Here is a 22974-nt window from a genome sequence, read left to right on the forward strand (position 1 = left end):
TACTTTGCACTAATAACAAGTGTTTGAACGTGTAACTTAAACATCTGTCTTCTTTGCACATGCTCCAATGGAAAGCATCATATTTTCTCTAATGCTAATGTAACACATATGCAAGGCTCAGTCAAGACTATAACACATACATCATTTTTCAACTGCATGCAATATTTCTGTTGGTCATAATTTTCATCCTATATGCAAAGAAACCAGCATAAACTACAGTTTTATCACCTCCTTACTGTATATGAAGGATACCAGTCAGTGAGCAAAATACTGAATAAAAAAGATTATATTAAATAATGGGAAGACTTCCCATGAGCTCATCATACCAAAGCTGCCTATAGATTCAATGAAGCCTTCATCAAAATTTCAATCCAATTTTCCACAAAATGTGAAAACCTTTGAACACCACTCCCATATACATACTTGTATGAAACAACTTAAATAAATGCTGGTTTGTGTTTTGTGTAGAATTTATAACATCCGTGAGCTGACCTTAAACAAACTTTGGAAGATTTGTCTAATTTACACAAAAAGGTGACTTTTATAAAATAAAAATATAAATTCTGAAGTATTGAATGTAGTCTTATGTTGGAATAGTAATCATTCCTTTCAGATATGACTTGTTATGTAAGTATCCATAAGCACACCTTTCTCATAAATATGTGAATTTGCCCTGAGAAAAAATGATCTACATTTCAGAAAACTGCTTCAGAGGCTGAGAGACTGGTTCAGTGAGTAAAGCCCTTGCTTCTCACCTGTGAGGCCCAACAACTGCTGCATGATTCAACACATAAGTCCCACCTAGCTCTTCCCACCATATAATAATGATACTGTGTTATGTCCAATCAGCCCTTCCTACTTATATCCTCAAAAATGCTGTAAGGAAAGTCATTTAACTATGACCAGGATCAATAGATCCCAAGGAAAAGGGAGGGCCACAGCATCATTCCATTTTCTCTGCTTCAGCTCCGTATTCTTGTCTTTACTTATTAAATGATATTAAATGGTCTTCAGTTACTGATCCATCATTACATATTCTATATATCTATATTCTAGATATGCCTTTATTTGGCATATGACATAAAAGTATTCATCTAGCCTAATAAACCTAAAAGAATATCATTGCTACAGTATTCTCAATTTAGTGTATTTTATTTGCTACATATTATTTCTTCAAGGTTTAATGGTTTTTCGAGACAGGGTTTCTCTGTATAGCCCAGGCTGTCCTGGAACTCACTCTGTAGACCAGGCTGGCCTCGAACTCAGAAATCCACCTGCCTCTGCCTCCCAAGTGCTGGGATTAAAGGCATGCGCCACCACCGCCCGGCGGTTTAATGATTTCTAAAAGATAACTCGTAGCAGCCCAAACCTATTTTCTAAAGATTTATTGTTTAAGTTTTGTGTATGATTTTGGTTCACTTTAGAGAAATCAAGTCTTTAGCATACTTTTCTTTGTGTATATTTGTAATTTCAGAAGAAATTATTTAAAAATATTTCTTTTCTTTATGAAGTTAGTATGTGTGTTTGTTATGAATCAATGTATTTACCTGTAAATCCATTTCTAAGTTTTTTATTACATCCTATAAATTTGTGTATTCTTACTAAAATATCAATTTGCTGTGATTGTCATATTATCCCAGTTTTAGAAGCTTTTCATGTAAATGTCATCATTCAGTTCTGTTTAGAAGTGGAATCCAAGAAATTATCACAACTTCAAGATATTTATTGCAGTAATTGTTTGTAAAAGATAAACTGTAGTGAGGCAGGATCAGTGAATAGAAACCTCAAAACAAAAGAAAATCTCAGAGACATAGGAAAATTATGTGGCGAAAGTGTAGACTGGGGGCAGTTTTAAAGGGCATTGAAAGGGTAACAGGAAGTCTCCTATAAAAAAAGAATAGTCCACACCAGAAAGTGAACTCATATGTTTGAGTAAGCCTGTGTGTGCACAGTGATGCATTTGAGGCATGGAGAAGTGAGCCAGAGACTGCATGTGAAAAAAGCCTTGGCTACAGATTTACAGCCAACCGCATTCATCACAGTTGCCTCTTTTGATGGGGAGCTGAGTTGATGCTATAAGCCATTGAGGTCTATATCCAAAGTTAAATTATATATTATATTTTATTGTTAGTTATACTAGTCAATGTTTGGGGTTATCCAAACAAGATATACTATTTGTATGGATATAACTTTAACCCATATATACCCGAAATCCTTAAAATAGAGATGGAAAAATTATTTAAAGTCTAGAGTAATGATATGGCACATCCTTTGTGTTACATGTCATTCTTATAACATATTTGTAAGAATATCAGTAGCAACTTTTAACACAAAAGCAATTCATGTTAAAGCCACATTGGTATGAACAAAATATCTTCAGGGAAACAGCAGTAAAGTTGAAGAATCTTTAAATTTAAAGTTTAGTTCTTTATATGTTTTCATTTCTACTCAGGATATAAATCTGCTATGGACTTTCATCATAACTTTCTTCAGTGCTATCTTGACGTCCTTGTTCCTCAAACTGTAGATTAAAGGGTTGAGCATGGGAACCACATTAGTGTAGAAAACAGAAGAAATTTTTCCCTGGTCCATAGATCCAGAGTGATTAAGGTACATGAATGCTCCTGACCCAAAAAACAGAGAAATCGCCATGATGTGAGAGCTACAGGTACTGAAGGCTTTTGATCTTCCTTGTGTGGATTTGATGTTTAGAATGTTGGCAAGAATGAAAACGTAGGAAACAAGGATGGTACAGCTGGGGACTGTGATGTTAATACCCACAACTATGAGAACCACGACCTCATTGACATAGGTGCTGGTGCAGGAAAGTTGGAGGAGGGGCAGAATGTCACACAAATAAAAGTTGATGACATTGGCATTACAGAAGGTCAGTCGGAGCATGCAACCTGTGTGGGCAGAGGCTCCAGCAAATGCCATCCCATAAGAAGCAAAAGATAGCGTCGAGCAGACCCGAGGCGACATGGTGAGCTTATACAGCAGTGGATTACAGATGGCCACGTAGCGATCATAGGCCATTGAGGTCAACATGTAGCATTCAGAGATGACAAAAAAGAGAAAGAAAAACAGCTGAGTCATGCATCCTTCATAGGAGATGGAATTCTTGTCAGAGACAAAGTTCATCAGCATTTTGGGACTGGATACAGAAGAGTAGCAGAGATCAATGAAGGAGAGATTAAAGAGGAAATAATACATGGGGGTGTACAGATGAGGATTGAGCCCAATCAGGATAATTAAGCCAATGTTTCCCACCACTGTGACTATGTAGATCATTAGAAACAGGTAAAAGAGAGGCAGCTGGAGCTCTGGACGATCTGTCAAACCAGCAAGGACAAACTCAGTTACAAAGGAGCCATTTCCAGTCAACATGCTTACCATTGAAAATCTGGGTAGACAAAAATATTTAATAAGCAGACACCTTTGAGATAGGTTTCTAACCTTTTGTTCACGACAAAGGGACCAAGATAATTTAAATTCTCCTTTGTTTCATGGCATTGAAACTTACTGCAACAACACACCAACTTTTAGATCACTTCTGATTATGTGAGCTATTTCTCTCTTTAATGAAAAATAAAGAGACAGAATGACCAAATAAAGGCTGCTGCCAAACTTATTCAGGCTATCTTCCAAAGTTCCTAGTTTTCTAACATTTCACTCCCTGATTCCTCTCCCTGCTTATGTTATTTACTAAACACCCCAGTTCTATCATAATGACCAGGAGGAAAGCATTCATTCTTGTTCTTATTTCTAGAAGGACAAGTCTATTGGGTTCCAGATGTCCTGCTTCAAATAGCTAAGGAATCAATCATTGATAATACCATTGGGGAGTATCTGTTACCTCAGATTCACATGTAACCACATACTCTTCTTTGCCACACATCCCTTTCAAACTATAGCCTAAATTAGAGAGTTAAGTCAGCCCCATAAATATGCTTTCAAAGACATACGAGAGAAAGAAAGATAAATGAACACATCAGTGCTAGTTATAGTGTTTGTAAATAAGTTTGTAAATATTATTGTCAAAATGTATTCTTATATGATCTTTCTGTATTTGTATCACACATCAATGTTTTACAAAAGAGATAATCTCTCTTTTCTGAATGCTACTATATTCTTGATGTGTTTCCTGAAGCTGCTGTACTCATAATGTTCCCAGAGTGAGGATGAACCAAAAAAAATAATAATAATAATTAAGAAAACAAAAAGGCAGTAGGGTAAAAGTCCTACTGAAATTCTGAGTTATTGAATATCATAGTTCCTATTGCTAACACATGGATAAATACAGTAGATTGGACCAGAGAAACTTTAAATTTAATAAACTCATTACTGATTCTTCTTGAGACTCACCTCTGCTAGTCTTGAAGAACTAGATTTTGATGTGTTAGAAGAAAACCAATACAGCTAGAAAATCTTGTTTTTCCTAATCCGTGAAAGACCTTGCAAACAGGATGTTCCAGGAATCACTATCAGAGGTAGCTCAAAATTGTAGTCATGAATTTACCAAGAGTATATGAAAGAAAGCAATATACCAGACCTCAGACCCACCATGTCCCCCAGCACACTGCATTTGTTTGAGGCTTTTCAATCTTTCAGACCTCATTACACACCCAGAAATACATCTCCCTCATGACTTTCTCTAAGGTAATCAAGGAGCAAGAGAAGAAATAATGATTTGTGCTTATGCCTCAATTCATGGTAATGAATATGAACCTCTCACCAGGGATTCCACAGTCCCCAGAGTAAAGAAGAATGGAGTCTCTAAAGTCATTCATAAATTTGTACCTAGACTTGTCAACATTAATATAAACTATCATTCTGGTGTATAACTTTTATTGAATGAAATATTATTTAGTGATTTATATAAATTTTTAATATCTTGAGCATCATTAAGTGTTCAATAATAACTTTTGTTTATTTTCTATGGACAAAAATTTTAATTCAGCTATTTTTAATAACAAATACTACCTATACAGAGCAGTAGGCTTCATATGACATTTTCACATATAAACATCATATACTTTCATCACACTCATCTTTTTGGTTTTAGTGTTTTACCTCCCTTCCTATTTCCCCCTTCTGTATACCTAGTAGTTCTCTTTCATGTACTTCCCCCCCCCCCCATATTCTACATCTGAACAGAAAGATCTGAATGTTGTTCTTGTGAGGGTGGCTTATTTCACTTAACATATTGATCTTCAGTTCTATCCACATTCTTGCAAAGAACATTTTATTCTACTTTATAACTGAATAAAACGTTTTGGTGTACACATACCTCAATTTTTGGGACATAATCTCACTATGTAGCTTCGGCTGGCCTCAAACTCATTATTTATTGTCAGTTACCTTTGAACTCACAATTCTCTCACATTCTTTTTTAAAGTACTGAACTGACAAATGTTTACCATCATTCCCAACTCAGTTCATTTTCTTGATCCATATTGACAAATAAACTGGTTGTATAAAATGGCTTTTGGAATGATGTCCCAATATACATCTATATCTTACAGACCCTGACTTTGACATTGGAGAACACAGACACTGTAGAGATATTTCTAGCTCATTTGAAAATTCAAGCTTTTATATCATTAGGGGTCTTCGTATATTTGTTTTTATTGTAACTGCACTAACTTACATTTTCAATAACGCTGTAACAATGGGGTTTTATTGGCACATGTATTTAACAATGTTACAATGTTATTTATTTCTTTTTTATGATATTGGCTTTGGTTACAGTAAAATGGGCTCTTGGTGTAGTTTTGATTTACGTTTCTTCATGGCTAAAAATACTAATTTTTTTCATAATTTTATTGACTATTTGTGTCTCATCTTTTGAGACATTAAGTTCATATTTTTGACCATTTGTTGACTTGATATTTTTTCAGTTAGTTAATGATATTTATTTATTCATTCATTCACTTATTCATTCATTGAATATTTTATTTATTTACATTTCAAATGCTGTCCTCCTTCCCAGTCTTCCCTCTACAAACACTTCATCCTATTTCCACTCCCGTTTGACTCTAAGAGGATGTCCTCCCCATTCTCTCCTCTCTAGCACCCCCCTACACTGGGGCAACAAGGCTCCACAGGACCAAAGGCCTCCAATCCTGTTGAAGCCAGATAAGGCAATTCATTGGTTGGTGGTTTAGTCCCTGGGAGCTCTGGGGTGTCTGGTTAATTGATACTGTTGTTCTTCTTATGGGGTCACAATTCCCTTCAGCTCCTTCAGTCTTTCCCCTAACTCTTCCATTGGGGTCCCCAATGGTTGGCTCTGAATACCTACATCTGTCTTAGTCAGATGCTGGCAGAGACTCTCAGAGGATAACCATATTAGGCTCCTGTCTCAGAGTACTTCATGGCATCAGCAATAGTGTCAGCCTTTGGTGTATGCAGATGGGATGGATCCCAAGGTGGGGCAGTCTCTGGATGGCCTTTCCTTCAGTGTCTGCTCCATTTTTGTTTCTGTGTTTCCTTTAGACAGAACTGAATCTGGGTTAAAAATTCTGAGATGGGTGGGTGGCCCCATCCCTCAACTGGGGGCCATGCCTATCTACTGGAGGTGGTCTCTTCAGGTTCTCTCTCCCTTTTGTTGGGTATTTTAGCTAATGTCATTCCCATTGGGTCTTAGAAACCTCTTGATTCCCTAGTGCCTGGGACTTCCTAGTGGTTTCCACAGTTTTCCCACCCCCAATGTTACATTATTTCTATTCATTCTCTTTACCCTCTGGACTTCTTGCCTGTCTTTTCCTATACCTGACCTTGCCCTTGTTCTTTTTCCTCTCCTTCTTGCCTCTCTCTCAGGTCCCTCCCTCACTCTAAGCTCCATGATTACTTTGTTCTCCCTTTTAAGTAGAATTGAAGCATACACACTTTGGTCTTCCTTCTTGTTAAGATTTATGTGGTCTATAAGTTGTATCGTGAATATTCTAGGCTTTTGGGCTAATATCTACTTATTAATGAGTATATACCATATATGTCCTTTTGGGTCTGGGTTAGCTCACTCAGGAAGTAATTTGAATACTGTCTCTATGCCTTTTAGTTAGTTTGGCTAAGGGTTTATCTATCTTGTTGATTTTCTCAAAGAACAAGCTTCTTGTTTTATTGAATTTAAAATAACAACCTTTTCACTTTAGAACTTTTTCATTTACTTGATTAAGTTTATTTTAATGTTTCTATTTTTGTTATTGCAAAAAGGATTTCTCCTCATTAGGGTTTCAACTGTTGTGATAAAACACAAAGTAAATTGGAGAAGTATGCATCTTTTTGGCTTACTCTTCTGCTTCACTGTTTATGGAAATCAGAACAAGAACACAAACAGGAAAGGAATCTGGAGATAGGAACTGATTCGGAGGCCATGGAGAATCACTGCTTACTGCTTTGCTCTCCATGACTTGCTCAGGCAGGTCTTTGTTGAACCCAGTACCACCATCCATGGAATGACACCACTCACAATGGGCTGGGCACTCCATCAATCACTAATTAAGAAGATGTCCTACAGCCAGATCTGATGGAGGCAGTTATTTAATCTGAGGTTCCCACCTTTCAGATAATTCTAGATTGTTCGAACTTGACATAAACTAGCCAGCACAGAGTGTTTTTTGTTTTTCAGTGTGTTTTTCATTTGTATAATGGAAAGACTATTGATTGTCTCCGATAATTTTGTGTCATAAAATATGATTGGTACTGTTGTCAGCGTTAAAAGGTACTTTGTGAGAACTTAAGACTATTTATCTGGAAATAAATGAACAAGTGTAGTTGATCTTCATTTCATATCTATACAACTTTTATTTCTTTCTTGCCTTATTGCTATTTTTAATATGTTAAGAATTATAGTAATGAGGAATTGAGACAGTAGACATTCTTATCTCATTGGTGATCTAAGTGTGAATGTTTTGAGGTTTTTTCTATTTAGCATGATGCTGGCTATAACCTAATCATATATAGACTTTATTATGCTAAGGCATGATCTGACTATTCTTTCTGAGTTCCAAACTCTATTTGTACTACACATATAAATACCTCCTTTAGGGAATAGAATATTTGGACCAAATTTACTTGTTTGTGGCTTCTGTGGTGGAGACCACCATTTTACCACTAATATTATATAACCATCTATCTGAGCCTCTTTTTAAAAATTATTCCTCTCTATTTCATGATCCAGGTAAGTTTTTCCTATTGACCAAATTATGTCCTCCTTTTAAATATCTTTTGGACTAACCTGATTCATTAGTGCATCTGCCTCTGTTCATTCAGGTCCATGAGACCCATCTTCTAATTCATAGTGTATCTTTATATTTTGCATAGTTGAGGGGTTTGTGGAGGAATAACTAGCAAGGGTTATATCATTTAAAATGTAAATGAAGAAAATTATTTTTTAAAAAGAAAAATACTATTAAAATAAAAAAGAGAAATCTTGTAAAAAACGGTTGCTGCACTGATATATGTATTCTTGAAGTCGTGTTTTCAGAGTCTTTACTATACCTTTAGGGTTTTCTTGGAAGTTACAATCAACAAAACATCTCAAATGTCTGACTGCAATAGCCAGTTTCATTATCTATCTTAATCTGATACGGGACACCAAGCATAGAAAAAATAATGTAGGCCATAATTAATTATATTCTTAGTTGCTTCTCTTGTTAAAGCAGTTGAAACTAGAAAGCCTGAAAAGGTGTCAAGGCATATGTACATGTTTTAATTTCCCAAAATCAAAAGTGAGTAACATTCATTTGCCATAATTGATTAAGTATGAGTCCTCAAGGATTAACACCATTTTGAAGAAATCGAGGACACTGAGAACACGTTTTTGCAATTTGACTTGAACACTCTCTAGAAATATGAAATTACTGTCTCAAGGTATTATTATTTTGATGATGTAAAGAATAATATTGTATGGCCAATTATTTCAGTAAAGTCTATAATCTGCCTGGTATATAAATCTGTTGTGGCATCATCCTGCGCACTCTAGTATGGGCTTTTAAATGTTTTATAAAGTTAAAGAACAGTATGTTTCTTAAATTAAGATGTATTTGTATAAATAACTGTAAAATTTGAAAATTAGCAATATCTAAAAATGGAACAAATTCAAGCAATTATAAAACATGAGCAATATACTGTCCATGAGTATACAAATTGAAAGCTTGATTTTTTAGCATTTCAAACAGTGGCTACAGTACATAATTCAATTATTTGTGCTGAAGCAGAGGAATCTTAAGAGTATGAACATGTGATCCAATTACATATACTGCAATCCCATTAGATGAGCTGTCTGTAAATACAGTAAACACATTTTCTATGGGCTGCATGTGTAAATTTACAGGAAATACAAAAGCATGCATAGAGGACCGTAACAACTTGTCTTTTGGATAATGATTATCAAATTTGCCTAAAAAGTTTGCCATGCAATAGGCCAAATATCAGTATTCTTCAATAACCAGTTTAACTGCAGTTTGGAATAAGGAATATTTCATTAAGTTCTTTTTCAAAGTACTTTTGTGATCCTGACCTACAATTTTGTATTAACACAGCAACAGCTTCAGAATAGGGTGTTAAAATGTTCTTTGGAGATGAAGAAAGATGAATCCACATTAATGGTTCCTTTTGCCAAAGGACTGCTCTGAGCACAGGAGTAGCAATAACGCAAACAGTCAACAATTGGTCATAGTCTATGTAATGTATCTTTTGATAACTAACAGCTTTCTCTACTTTCTGTGACCCGGCCTGCAGGGATTCAACGAGACCTTTGGGAAGGGGGCAAACGAATGAAAGGACAAGAGACACAAAGAATGAGAGCAAGTCTGAGGTTCTGATCAAACTCTGAAACTTTAATTTTGGGGGCAGGTTATAAAGACACAGCAAACCGGGAAGTTTGGGCGAGAGTCATTGCTTAGGACTATCCTACTATGGCCTTATTGCCCTAGACCATCCCACTGTCATAACCAGTTCCAAGGAAATGCCAGATGTTCTTTAAGTTCCTGGGACCTGAGACCTGTGAATGTCCTTTCTTAACCTTGTACTGACTAGTCTTTCTAAAACAGCAGGTAATTTCCTGGGTTTGGCTCCCGGCATTTCTGCAAGGCTATTCCTCCTTCATCAGTTGTCAAGGGGAACAAGGATTTGCATCCCCCTTAAGTCCTCTTTGGTGAGCTTAAGGTGAGGTCTTAGCTAATTAATATCTCCTAACAACTTTTGAGAATCATTAAAAGTAAAGCTTTTTTTTTTTTTTTTTTTGCATGTACACCTGCAAGCCAGAAGAAGGCATTAGATTCCACTACAGATGGTTGCGAGCCACCATGTGGTTGCTGGGAATTGACCTCAGGACCTCTGGAAAAGCAGTCAGCACTCTTAACTGCTGAGCCATCTCTCCAGCCCTCTATCTTTTCTTATTGGAATTTTCTGTGTTACAATCTGCTTAGGATATAACTGAGGTCCCAAATATTGAAAAGATATTGCCTTTGAATGTTTTCTGGAGCAACAAGCACTCCTCAAAATTTTAAAGCTTGTTGTATAAGAGCAAAGGCTTGTAGTAAAAATCCTTCAGAGGGATTAGCTAATAAAATACGATACAATGAATAATATACACTGAAAGATTCAAACTTTTAACTTCTTGTATTCAGGCACAACAAATATTTTATATAATGTAAGGCTATTAGCCATTCCTTGAGGCAAAACTTTCCAATGATAGCACTTCATGGGTTCTCCAAAATTACAAGCAAACTCACTGAATGTAAACCTCCCACCTTCACCAGGATGTAAAGGAATGGTATAAAAACAATCTTCTATGTCTATAATAATTCTACATGCATTTACTGGAATGGCAGCTAGAGTAGGCAAGTCAGGCTATAATGCCCCACAAGTTTCACAAATCTTAAGTTTGAACTTTGTTTTAAATTAATTGAATAACCAACCCTTTGTAGCTGAGTAAGAATATCAGATAAAGGCCAAGTTGAAGGTCAATCTTGTCCTCTCTTACTCTTTAAGCAATTCTTTTGTTAGCAGGCACAACCATAATGCCATGGGAGGAAAGCAGGCATAATCTTAATTTCTTTAGCATAATCATTATCTATAACTTCTGGCCCATAAGCTGTCTGTTGTAACTGTCTTTAGGTCTGAGGCTGACCTTTCCTCCCTAAGGAACAAGCAAGGCAATAAACAAATTCAGGAAAACACCTTTTTAGGGGCTGGTCCGAGTGGAGTGACCATGACAAAAGGAATGTCACACAAGTTTCTGCTGAGCCCACTCTGAGCACTGTCTTAAATCAAATGTAAATGTTCTTAATCTGGGCCTATCTCATGAGGCCTGGCAACAATTATCCTTCCTGCACTGAGGAAAGATTCCAGGAAAGTAATTCTGCTGTTTGTCTATGCCTCCATTTTTTGGACAGTCTTTCATAAAATGACCTATGCCCCCATACTTAGAGCAGTCCTTATCATCTCAGTGCAGTGAAAGCATGGCTTGGACTGTAGTTAGCATTCTCATAAGCCAATCGCATAACAAAAGGAACTCCTGCCTGAGGGTCTTCAGAATTTCTACCAGCTGCTTTTAGCAGCCTATTCACAAATTCAAGAAACTGTTCATCAGAGCCTTGTTTGATCTCAGATAAAACTCCCACTGAGATCTCCTTTCCAATCTTGGGGGACTAAATTTGCCTCTACCACTGTATCCAATAAAGCTGTAAAAGTGGCAGCTGGCCTATACTATGCTACAGCTGTTTTTCACTCTTTTATTACTCTTGCAATCATCTCCACCTGCTAGATCCTCTTCTCAACCATAAACCTGGGTGAGTCAAAAATCCAGAGCTCTCCATTGAACTGCAAACTGCAGCCAGAGATGGGTTGGAGAACCCATCCTTTGTTGCAAGGCAAGTTTAATGGGCAGTCAATTCTTCTAAGTTCCCAAAGGCAGTTGTACCTACAGCCAAGGTGGATAACTCTATCTAGGTTCTATTACTAGGTCTATTGTGGTAAACAAGGTCTTTCCGGCCTGCTCAAGGCTGGGGGAGGGAGGGCACATCATAACATCATCATATTGCTGAGGAACAGCAAACATAATCTTGATTTCTGGAATCATGCCATTTCTAATTATCCCGTAGTCATTAATCTTGGCAAGAAGAACATTCCCTGATAACCTTGGCTGGGAGAACATTGCCTGAAAGAGGAGCATGAAGTAAGACATGTACATTATTATAAAATTAAGCTTTGTATCTACAGCAACTATCAGTACCTAAGGAGGCCCACATCCTGTTGGCTCTGCTCCAGGGACAGGAACCTTGTCAGATCATCTCCTCTATCATCATGACAGACCTGGCATATTGTTGGCTTTTTCATAACTTTTATCACAAACGTATATTGTATTTTGTCAAAGCATTTTTGTATTTCTAAAGATAGTTTTCTGATTTCTGTCTGAGCTGAATACCTTTATTAATTTGGTAAGTTCAACCATCTCTGCTTCTTTGGAATAGATTCAACCAAGTCCTTATGAAGGATCATTTTAATGTAATCTTTAATTCACTTTCTAAAATAAATTTATTTATTTATTTATTTATTTTAAACTCCAAATTTTATGCCCCTCCTGGTCCACCCTTCAACTATTCCATAACTCCCCACCTCCAACCCCAACAGACCTCTAAATTGCTTGGGGCCTCCAGTCTCTTGAGGGTTAGGTGCATCTTCTCTGACTAAACCCAGACCTGGCAGTCCTCTGCTGTATATGTGTTGGGGGCCTCATATCAGCTGGTGAATGCTGCCTGGTTGGTGGTCCAGTGTTTGAGAGATGTTAGAGGTCCAGGTAAACTGAGACTGTTGGTCCTCCTATAAGGTCGCCCTCCTCAACTTCTTCCAGCTTTTCCCTAATTCAACTACAGGAGTCAGCAGCTTCTGTTCATTGGTTGAGTGTAAGTATCTGTATCTCACTCTTTTAGCTGCTTGTTGGGCCTTTTGGAGGGCAATCATGATAAGTCCCTTTTTGTGAGTGCTCCATAGCCTCAGTAATAGTGTCAGGCCTTAGGACCTCCCCTTGAGCTGGATCCCACTTTGAGCCTGTTGCTGAACCTTCTTTTCCTCAGGCTTATCTCCATTTCCATCTCTACAGTTGCTTCAGACAGGAAAAATTATGGGTTAGAGTTTTGACTGTGAGATGGCAACAACCCCCCTCCTTTGATGTCCTATCTTCCTGTTGGAGGTAATCTCTATAACTTCACTCTCCCTACTGTCTGGCATTTTATTTAGGGTCCCTCCACTTGAGTCATAAGAGCATCTCATCTCCTAGGTCTCTGGTGCATATCTTGCAGGCATAATAGATTATAGGTTGATGGTTTTGTGGTTGGATTGGTCTTCAGGTTTCTCTTTCAGTTGCCTGGGGAGCATGATTCTATTCCAAAGATACTAAAAAATACGGGTAAATGTTATAAGCCTGCACCAGCTTGACCTGTTTATTATGTACAATGAGTTGTGTGGACATTCTCATTAGCAATGTGCTCCACTGTCAGTTTTCTTCTCTCCCCCGCAACCCACTTCCCTGTTCCTGCTTGTTCCAGCCCTGCCTACTCCATCCCAAAAATTTTTATTTATTTTATGTAAGAACACTGTAGCTGTCTTTAGACTTATGGATGGTTGTGAGCCACCATATGGTTGCTGGGATTTGAACTTATGGAAGAGAAGTCAGTGCTCTTAACCACAGAGCCATTTCACTAGACCACATTATCAGTTTTCAAGGAGTGACCTTCTGCCCTAGAATAAGCCTAGATTGTTTATAGATCTCTACAGGACCTCTTCAGCCATAAACTATTGAGAATTTTAAAGGTTCCTGATACAAAGCACCAAATAAATCTGGAACAATGTGAAAAGGCCAAATTTAGAAGTAATATGAATAGAAGAAGACTCCCAGCTCTAAGGCCCAGAAAATATTTTAAATAAAAAGATAAAAGAAAACTTCCCAAATTATAAGAAAGAAATGTCAGTAAACATACAAAAAGTTTGCAAAACACCAAATAGATTGGAAAAGAAAAGAAAATCCTCCAGCCACATAACAATCAAAATACTCACAGAGCAGAGAAACAATATGAAAAGCTACAAGGGGAAACGTCCAAGCAACATATAAAACCAAATATTTCAGAATTGCATCCAACTTCTCAAAAGAGACTCTAAAATGCCAGAACAACTTGGCAGATGTTTTGAACTCTTTAACAGACTACAGATGTCAACACAGACTACTATATCTATCAAAATTTTAATCACCATAAACAGAGAAAACAAGATATTCTGCAAAAAGTTTAAACAATATCTATACAGAAATCCAGCCCTACAAAAGATACTAGAAGAACTCCAATGCAAGGATATTACTATACCAAAAAACAAACAAACAAACAAACAACTCGACCAATCATTGGTCATTTATATTTCTCAGCAATAATGGACTCAATTCCCGAATAAAGAGACATAGACTAACAGGATGGACACAAAAACAGGATCGATCATTTCCCTGAATTAATAATACACACAAAACACACACACACACACCTCAGCAACAAAGATAAACATTATCTCGTACAGGGCTAGAAAAGGTTTTCCAAGCAAAGGGATCCAAGAAACAAGTTGAGGTATCCATTTTATTAGATAAATATTTTATTAGATAATAAAATAGACTTTCAATCAAAAGTAACCAAAAGAGATACAGAAAGACACTTCATTCTCATCAAAGGAAAAATCCATCAAGATGACTTTTCAGTTCTGAGCATCTATGTCCTAAATGCAAAAGTACCCACAGTGGTAAAAGATACATTATTAAATCTTAAATCACACGTTGAACCTATATATTAATAGTGGGAGACAACAACACCCAACTCTCACAGATAGGCAGATTATCAAGGCAAAAACTAAATAGAGAATAATGAAACTAACAGAGGTTATGAATCAAAAGGACCTAACATATATCTACACAAAGTTTCATACAAACATAAGAGAATATTCCTTCTTCTCAGCACCACACATAACCTTCTCCAAAATTGACCATATAGTTGATCCCAAAACAAGCCTCAAGAGATACAAGAAAATATACTCTATGTATCTTAGCAAACTATCATTTATTAAAGCTGGACTTCAACAAAAGAAACAACAGAAAGCCTAAAAACTCAAGGAAAGTATAAAACACTTTACTCAATGACCACTGGGTCAGGAACGGAATTAGAAATTAAAGACTTCTTAGAATTCAGTGAAAATGAGGACCAAACATATACTTTCAAAATGCATTGATTCTATCATTTTTATTCATTAGTGGTGCTATATTTTAATATTTTCCTCATGAAAATGCTGGCATAATAAAACATTAACAGAAGTAATCACATTTGCCCATAAAATAGTAAAGACTTGAATGATAGGTATATATGCTGGTGTCTTTCCTTGTTTTTATTTTATTATTTTTTTATGAGGCTGTGTGTGAAAGCAAATTATTAAACTTCGGGCCTTGATCAGAATACTTTGTCTTGGCCCCAGGTTTCTCTCGCCCTCCATTTCCGTTCATTGCTAGGCTTCCTCTCAGGAGAACCCGGTAACTTTAGCTGCAGGCAGCTACACTCTGCCACCTATGCCCGAAAAGGCCATCCTCCCCTACATACACAGCTGGAGTCATGGGTCCCTCCCTATGTGCTCCCAGGCTGGTGGTTTAGACCCTGGGGAGCTCTGGTTGGTTGGTATTGTTGCTCTCCTCATGGGGTCATAAACCCTTTCTGCTCCTTCAGTCTTCTTTCTAAAATCTCCATTGGGAAACCCTTGATCATATTAGTGGTTAGCTGTGAGCATCGTCCTCTGAATGTGTCAGTTTCTGGCAGACCTCTAAGGAGACAGATATATCATGTTCTTGTCAGCATGCACTTCCAGCGATCCACATCAGTGTCTAGCTTAGGTGACTGTGCATGGGATGGATACCCAGGTGGAATGGTCTCTGGATGGCCCTTCCTTAAGTTTCTGTCTCATGTTTTGATTCGATATTTGCTCCCTTGAGTATTTTTGTTACTCCTTCTAAGTAGGACTGAGGCATCCCCACTTGGTCTTTCTTCTTCATAAGCTTCATGTGGTCTGTGAGTTGAGTCTTCGCTATTCCAAGCTTTTGGACTAACATCCACTTATCAGTGAGTAAATACCATGTGTGTTCTTTTGTGATTGGGTTAACTCACTCCAGATAATTTCTAGTTCCATCCATTTACCTAAGAATTTCTCAAATTCATTATTTTTAATAGCTGAGTAATAATGTATCACATTTTTTGTATCCATTCCTCTGTTGAGAGACATCTGGGTTCTTTCCAGCTTCTGGCTATTATAAATAAGGCTGCTATGAGCATAGTGGAGCATATGTCTTTGTTATATGTTGGAGCATCTTCTAGGTATATGCCCAGGAGTATACAGCTGGATCCTCAGGTAATGCTGTGTCCAGTTTCCTGAGAAAATGCCAGACTGATTTTCAGAGTGGTTGTACCAGCTTGCAATCCCACCAACAATGGAGTAGTGTTCCTCTTTCTCTGCATCCTCACCAGCATCTACTATCACATGAGTTTTTGATCTTAGCCATTCTGATTGGTGTGAGGTGGTATCTCAGGGTTGTTTTGATTTGCATTTCCCTGATGACTAAGGATGTTGAGCATTTCTTAAGGTGCTTTCTGGCCATGCAAGTTTGCTCTGTTGAGAGTTCTTTGTTTAGCTCTGTACCCCATTTTTTAATAGGGTTATTTGGATGTCTGGAGTATATTTTTTTAAGTTCTTTGTATATCTTGGAAATTAGCCCTCTATCAGATGTAGGATTGTTTAAGATCTTTTCCCAGTCGTTGCCATTTTGTCTTATTGACAATGTAGTTTGCCTTACAGAAGCTTTGCAATTTTATGAGGTCCCATTTGTCAATTCTTGATCTTAGAGCATAAGCCATTGGTGTTCTGTTCAGGAACTTTTCCCCTGTGCCTAAGTATTCAAGGGTCTTCCCCACCTTCTCTTCTATTCATTTCAGTGTATCTGGTTTTATGTGAAGGTCCTTTATCCACTTGGACTTGAGCTTTGTACAAGGAGATAAGAATGGATAGACTTGCATCCTTCTACATGATGACCTCTAGTTGAACCAGCACCATTTGCTAAAAATTCTGTCCTTTTTCCACTGGATGGTTTTAGCTCCTTTGTCAAAGATCAAGTGATCATAGGTGTGTGGGTTCATTTCTGGATCTTCAATTCTATTCCATTGATCTTCCTGTCTGACTCTGTACAAATACCATGCGGTTTTTATCAGTATTGCTCTGTATTACAGTTTGAGGTCAGGGATTGTGATTCCTCCAGAAGTTCTTTTATTCTTGAGAATAGTTCTTGCTATCCTGGATTTTAAGTTGTTCCAAATGAATTTGCAAATTGCTCTTTCTATCTCTATGAAGAATTGATTAGGAATTTTGATGGGGATTGCATTGAATCTGTAGATTGCTTTTGGCAAGATGGCCATTTTTACTATATTAATCCTGCCAATCCAGGAGCATGGGACATCTTTCCATCTTCTGAGATCTTCTTCAATCTTTCTTCAGAGACTTGAAGTTCTTGTCATACAGATCTTTCACTTGCTTGGTTAGATTCACTCCAAGATACTTTATTTTATTTGTGGCTATTGTGAAGGGTGTCATATTCCTAATTTTTTTCTCAGCCTGTTTATTCTCTGAATAGAGGAAGGCTATTGATTTATTTGAGTGATTTTATTTCCAGCTACTTTGCTGAAGCTGTTTATCAGGTTTAGGAGTTCTCTGGAAAATATTAGGGTCACTCAAGTATACTATCATATCATCTGCAAATAGTGAAATTTTAACTTCTTCCTTTCCTATTTGTATCCCTTTGACTTCCTTTTGTTGTCTAATTGCTCTAGCTAGGACTTCCAGTACTATAGTGAATAGGTAGGGTGAGAGTGGGCAGCTTTATCTAGTCCCTGATCTTAGTGGTATTGCTTTCAGTTTCTCTCCATTTAGTTTGATGTTGGCTACTGGCTTGCTGTATATTGCTTTTACTATGTTTAGGTATGGGCCTTGAATTCCTGATCTTTCCAAGACTTTTAACATGAAGGGATGTTGAATTTTGTCAAATGCTTTCTCAGCATCTAGTGAGATGATCATGTGGTTTTATTTCTTTGAGTTTATTTATGTAGTGGATTACATTGATGGATTTCTGAATATTGAACCATCCCTGCATTCCTGGGATAAAGCTTACTTGATCATGATGATGATTGCTTTGATGTGTTGTTGGATTCAGTTTGCGAGAATTTATTGAGTCTGTAGTTCTCTTTCTTTATTGGGTCTTTGTGAGGTTTAGGTATGAGCATAATTGTAGCTTCATAGAACTAATTGGGTATTGGTCCTTCTGTTTCTATTCTGTGGAATAGCTTGAAGAGAATTGGTATTAGGTCTTCCTTGAAGGTCTGATAGAATTCTGCACTAAAACCATCTGGCCCGGACTTTTTTTGGTGGGGAGGCTTTTAATGACTGCCTCTATTTCTTTAGGGGTTATGAGACCATTTAGATTGTTTATCTGTTCCTGTTTTAATTTTGATACTTGGTATCTGTGTAGAAAATTGTACATTTCATCCAGATTTTTCCATTTTGTTGTGTATGGGCATTTGTAGTAGGATCTGGCGATTTTTTAAATTTCTATTGTTATGTCTCCCTTTTCAGTTCTGATTTTATTAATTTGAGTACTGTCTCTGTGCCCTTTGGTTAGTCTGGCTAAGGGTTTGTCTATCTTGTTGATTTTATCAAAGAACCAGCTCCTGGTTTTTTTGATATTTTGTATAATTTTTTTTTATTTCAACTTGGTTGATTTCAGCTCTGAGTTTGATTATTTCCTGCTGTCTACTCCTCTTGGGTATATTAGCTTCTTTTTGTTCGAATGCTTTCAGGTGAGTTGTCAAGTTGTTAGTTTATGCTCTTTCGAGTTTCTTTTTGAGGGCACCTAGAGCTATGAGTTTTCCTCTTAGTACTGCTTTCATGGAGTCCCACAAGTTTTGATATTTTGTATCCTCATTTTCATTTAACTCTAAAACGTCTTCAATTTCTTTCTTTATTCCTTCCTTGACCAAGTCATCACTGAGTAGAGTATTGTTCAGTTTCTATGTGTATGTGGGCTTTCCATTGTTTTTGTCCACATTAAAGACAAGTCATAGTCCATGGTGGTCTGATAGGGTACAAGGAATCATTTCAATCTTTTTGTATCTGTTAAGGCCTGTTTTGTGACCAATTATATGATCTATTTTGGAGAAGGTACCATGATGTGCCGAGAAAAAGATATATTCTTTTGTTTTAGGATGGAATGTTCTATAGATGTCAGTTAAGTCCAATTGGTTCATAACTTCTGTTAGTTTCATTGTGTCTTGGTTTAGTTTCTGTTTCCATGATCTTTCCATTGCTGAGAGTGGGGTGTTGAAATCTCCCACTATTATTATGTGAGGTGCAATGTATGCTTTAAGCTTTAGTAAAGTTTCTTTTATGTATGTAGGTGCCCTTGCATTTGGGGCATAGATGTTCAGAATTGAGAGTTCCTCTTGGTACATTTTTCCTTTGATGAATATGAAATGTCCTTCTTTATCTTTTTTGATTACTTTTGGTTGAAAAATGATTTTATTTGATATTAGAATCACTACTCCAGCTTGTTTCTTGGGACTGTTTACTTGGAAGGTTGTTTTCCATCTGTTTACTCTTAGGTAGTGTTTTTCTTTTTCACAGAAGTGCGTTTCCTGTATGCAGCAAAATTCTGGGTCATGTTTACGTATCCAGTCTGATAGTCTATGTCTTTTTATTGGAGAATTGAGTCCATTGATATGAAGAGATATTAAGGAAAAAATGAATGATGTTTCCTGTTATTTTTGTTATTGGCGGTGGAGTTATGTTTGTGTAGCTATCTTCTTTAGGGTTGTTGGAAAATCACTTTCTTGCTTTTTCTAGGTTGTAGTTTCCCTCCTTGTGTTGGAGTTTTCCACCAATTATCCTTTGAAGTGCTGGATTTATGGTAAGATATTGTATAAATTTGATTTGTAATCAATGGAATATTTTGGTTTCTCCATCAATATTGATTGAGAGTTTTGGTGGGTATAGTAGTCTGGGCTGGCATTTGTGTTCTCTTAGGATCTGTATTATATCAGTCCAGGATCTTCTGGCTTTTATGGTCTCTGGTGAGAAGTCTGGTGTAATTCTTATAGATTGTCCTTTATATGTTACTTTACCTTTTTCCCTTACTGCTTTTAGTATTTTTTGTTTTGTACATTTGATGTTTTGATTTTTATGTGGTGGGAGATATTTCTTTTGTGGCCTAAAGTATTTGGAGTTCTGTAGGCTTCTTGTATATTTATGGACATCTTTTTCTGTAGGTTAGGAAAGTTTTCCTCTATAATTTTGTTGAAGATATTTACTGGTCCTTTAAGTTGGGAGTCTTCTCCCTCATCTATACCTATTATCCTCAGGTTTGGCCTTCTCATTGTGTCCTGAATTTCCTGTATGTTTTGGGTTATTAGCTTTTTGCATTTTGCATTTTCTTTGAAAGTTGTGTCAATGTTTTCCATGGTATCTTCTGCACATGAGAGTCTCTCTTCTATCTCTTATATTCTGTTGGTGATATTTGTGTCTATGACTCCTGATCTTTTTCTTAGGTTTTCTATCTTCAGGTAGTCTCCTTTTGTGATTTCTTTACTGTTTCTACTTCCATTTTTAGATCTTGGATGGTTTTGTTTAATTCCTTCACCTGTTTGTTTGTGTTTTCTTGCAATTCATTAAAGCATTTTTGTGTTTCCTCTTTAAGAGCTTCTATCTGTCTACCTGTGTTCTCCTTAAATTCTTTGAGAGTTTTATTTATGTCCTTCTTAAAGTCCTCTATCATCATCATGAGAAGTGATTTTAATTCTGGATCCTGCTTTTCCAGTGTGATGGGGTGTTTTTCCAGTGTGATGGAGGGCTTGCTGTGATGGGGGAACTGGGTTCTGATGTTGCCATGTAACTTTGGATTCTGTTGCTTACGTTCTTGCGCTTGCCTTTTGCCATCTGGTTAACTCTAGTGCTACCTGTACTGGCTCTCTCTGACTGAATCCTCTCTTTCCTGTTACCTTGCTTGTGTCTGATCTCCTCAGGGTCCAGATGTATCTGTGATCTTCTCCAGCAGCTCTTAGTAGAGTGGTATCTCTAGGATGCCTCAGGATATGGTGTCTCCTAGGTAGCAGACCAGCTAGGTGTCCACTGTTCTGGGTGTAGTGTCTCCTCTAGGATGTCTCAGGCTAATGTGTCCACTGCTCTGAGTGCAGTGGCTCCTCTATTATGTCTTGGGATATGTTGTCTGTCGCTCTGAGTTCAGTTGTTCCTCTGCCACTCTGGGTTCAGTGCACCCTCTAGGATGTCTAGGGAGGAATCCAATGTCCACAGGAGCAGCCAGGCCTCAGATCTGGGAAATTGGCGGAAGAGGTGTGCTAGTCCACAGGGGCAGGTTTTGAGGATCTGCTGGAATCTGAGTGCTTCCCGTACCCAGCTCTGGGCGTAGGGCAGTGAGTGGGTCTTCTTACTTACTGCTCTGGGTTCAGTGGACCCTCTAGGATGTCTCAGGAGGAATCCAGTGTCCACAGGAGCAGACTGGGCAGGGGTCTGCACCAGGCCTCAGATCGTGTCTTTCCTTGTTAATTATTGTTATTTTTTAAAAAAGTTTTGAGTTGTTTTGTTTCCCATTTGTTTTCTTACTACATTCTATTGAGTCTCCTTTAAAATATCTTCTTTCTACAGTATCCTTCTCAAAATTCTATTGTTTTATGACTTCATATTTATTAAATGGCCAAAAGTTTTCTACATTATTTTTTCGTTTCTTACCATGGTGCTCAATTAAGGGACTTGTCATGTCAAATTTTTCAAATTTGTTATGATATTATTATTATTATGGCCTAATATAATATTTATTTATTCTAGTTAATATTCAGTTGGTTTATTTAGAAGAACATGCTGTTTGATTCAAAATTCTACATGTATCCTTTTGGCGTATTTTATTTTAAATTTTGTAAAATCATGTTTTCTAATTTTATTCTAATTGTATGACCTTTCCATTCTTGGAATTGATTGACAGTCATTCCAACTGCTTGCTCTGTTTTTATACTCTGCTCAGGTCAGACTTTTAAATAGTTGTGCAATGTTGTTACTTTTCCCACTATTGCATGCTTATATGTTTATAATTTGTATAACCACTTAATGAATTAGTAATTTTTTCAATACACAATTTCTTATTCTTTCAATTCACAGTTGGTAATTTGAAGTCTACTTCGTCAACTCTCCTACACCTCTTTAGGCTCCCATTCTACTGAGGTGAGTCTGATAGACACAGAATGTAATAGACCTTGATTATGATACTTTTGAATGTATGTCTTTTTTTTAAGACAGCAATGGCTTTCATTTCAGATGTTATTGATAGGCTGTAGAATTATTACTGAAGTTTTACTGTCTTTCAATTGTTTTGCATAAATTTGTTTCTTAATTACCATCTGATATCTTTCTCTGCAGATTTTGCTGTTAATTTTTTTGCGTTTATTGTGGTTTGAAATTATAACCAACTATTATTTTTCATTTGTGATTAGCATGTTTAATAATATATCATAAAAGAGTCTATTTCAATAAGAAAAAGCTTAACTTTGATGGCACGATCTCTTCCTACTCTTGTGATGCTTAAGTGTAAGACAACAATAAAAACTGTAAAACAGTTCATTAATTATTTTATAGATTGAAACTTTATAAATGATTCATAAAGCCATGGTGGCTTGACATGGTGTGTTATATGCTGAAATATAATAGGTTTTTAAAAGGGCTTAATCTCTAAGGTCAAGACTTGAAAAGGTGTTTTACTACCTTGATTTGACTGCAAGGATCATTAAAGTGCCTACAAGTCACAGAATGCTACTGTCTAAATTCATTCTTTCTCTTTCATTTGATTTTCAGTGT

The 22974-nt window shown here is 36.8% G+C and overlaps 1 protein-coding gene across 2 annotated transcripts; it reads right to left on the bottom strand.

Annotated features, from left to right (window-relative positions):
• LOC117702395 (olfactory receptor 8B3-like) lies at positions 1-4557 on the bottom strand. Of its 2 annotated transcripts, XM_076928193.1 has the most exons (2): positions 4366-4557; positions 1-3332 (listed from the first exon to the last, which is right to left on the bottom strand). In XM_076928193.1, the coding sequence occupies exon 2, from the start codon at positions 3289-3291 to the stop codon at positions 2449-2451; it is 843 nt and encodes a 280-aa protein (XP_076784308.1). In that variant the 5' UTR covers positions 3292-3332; positions 4366-4557; the 3' UTR covers positions 1-2448. The 2 variants fall into 2 exon arrangements, with proteins under 2 accessions (XP_076784308.1, XP_076562555.1); XM_076706440.1 differs by lacking the exon at positions 4366-4557 and having other exon boundaries at positions 1-3396.
• Positions 4558-22974: the final 18417 nt, after the last annotated feature.

The sequence above is a fragment of the Arvicanthis niloticus genome, unplaced genomic scaffold (assembly GCF_011762505.2).
Source record: "Arvicanthis niloticus isolate mArvNil1 unplaced genomic scaffold, mArvNil1.pat.X pat_scaffold_752_arrow_ctg1, whole genome shotgun sequence".
In the NCBI taxonomy this organism is placed as follows: Eukaryota; Metazoa; Chordata; class Mammalia; order Rodentia; family Muridae; genus Arvicanthis; species Arvicanthis niloticus.

What these genes read in the sequence shown, in the direction of transcription:
- LOC117702395 (XM_076706440.1), bottom strand. Translation starts at nt 3,396, where the DNA reads ATGGTAAGCATGTTGACTGGAAATGGCTCCTTTGTAACTGAGTTTGTC.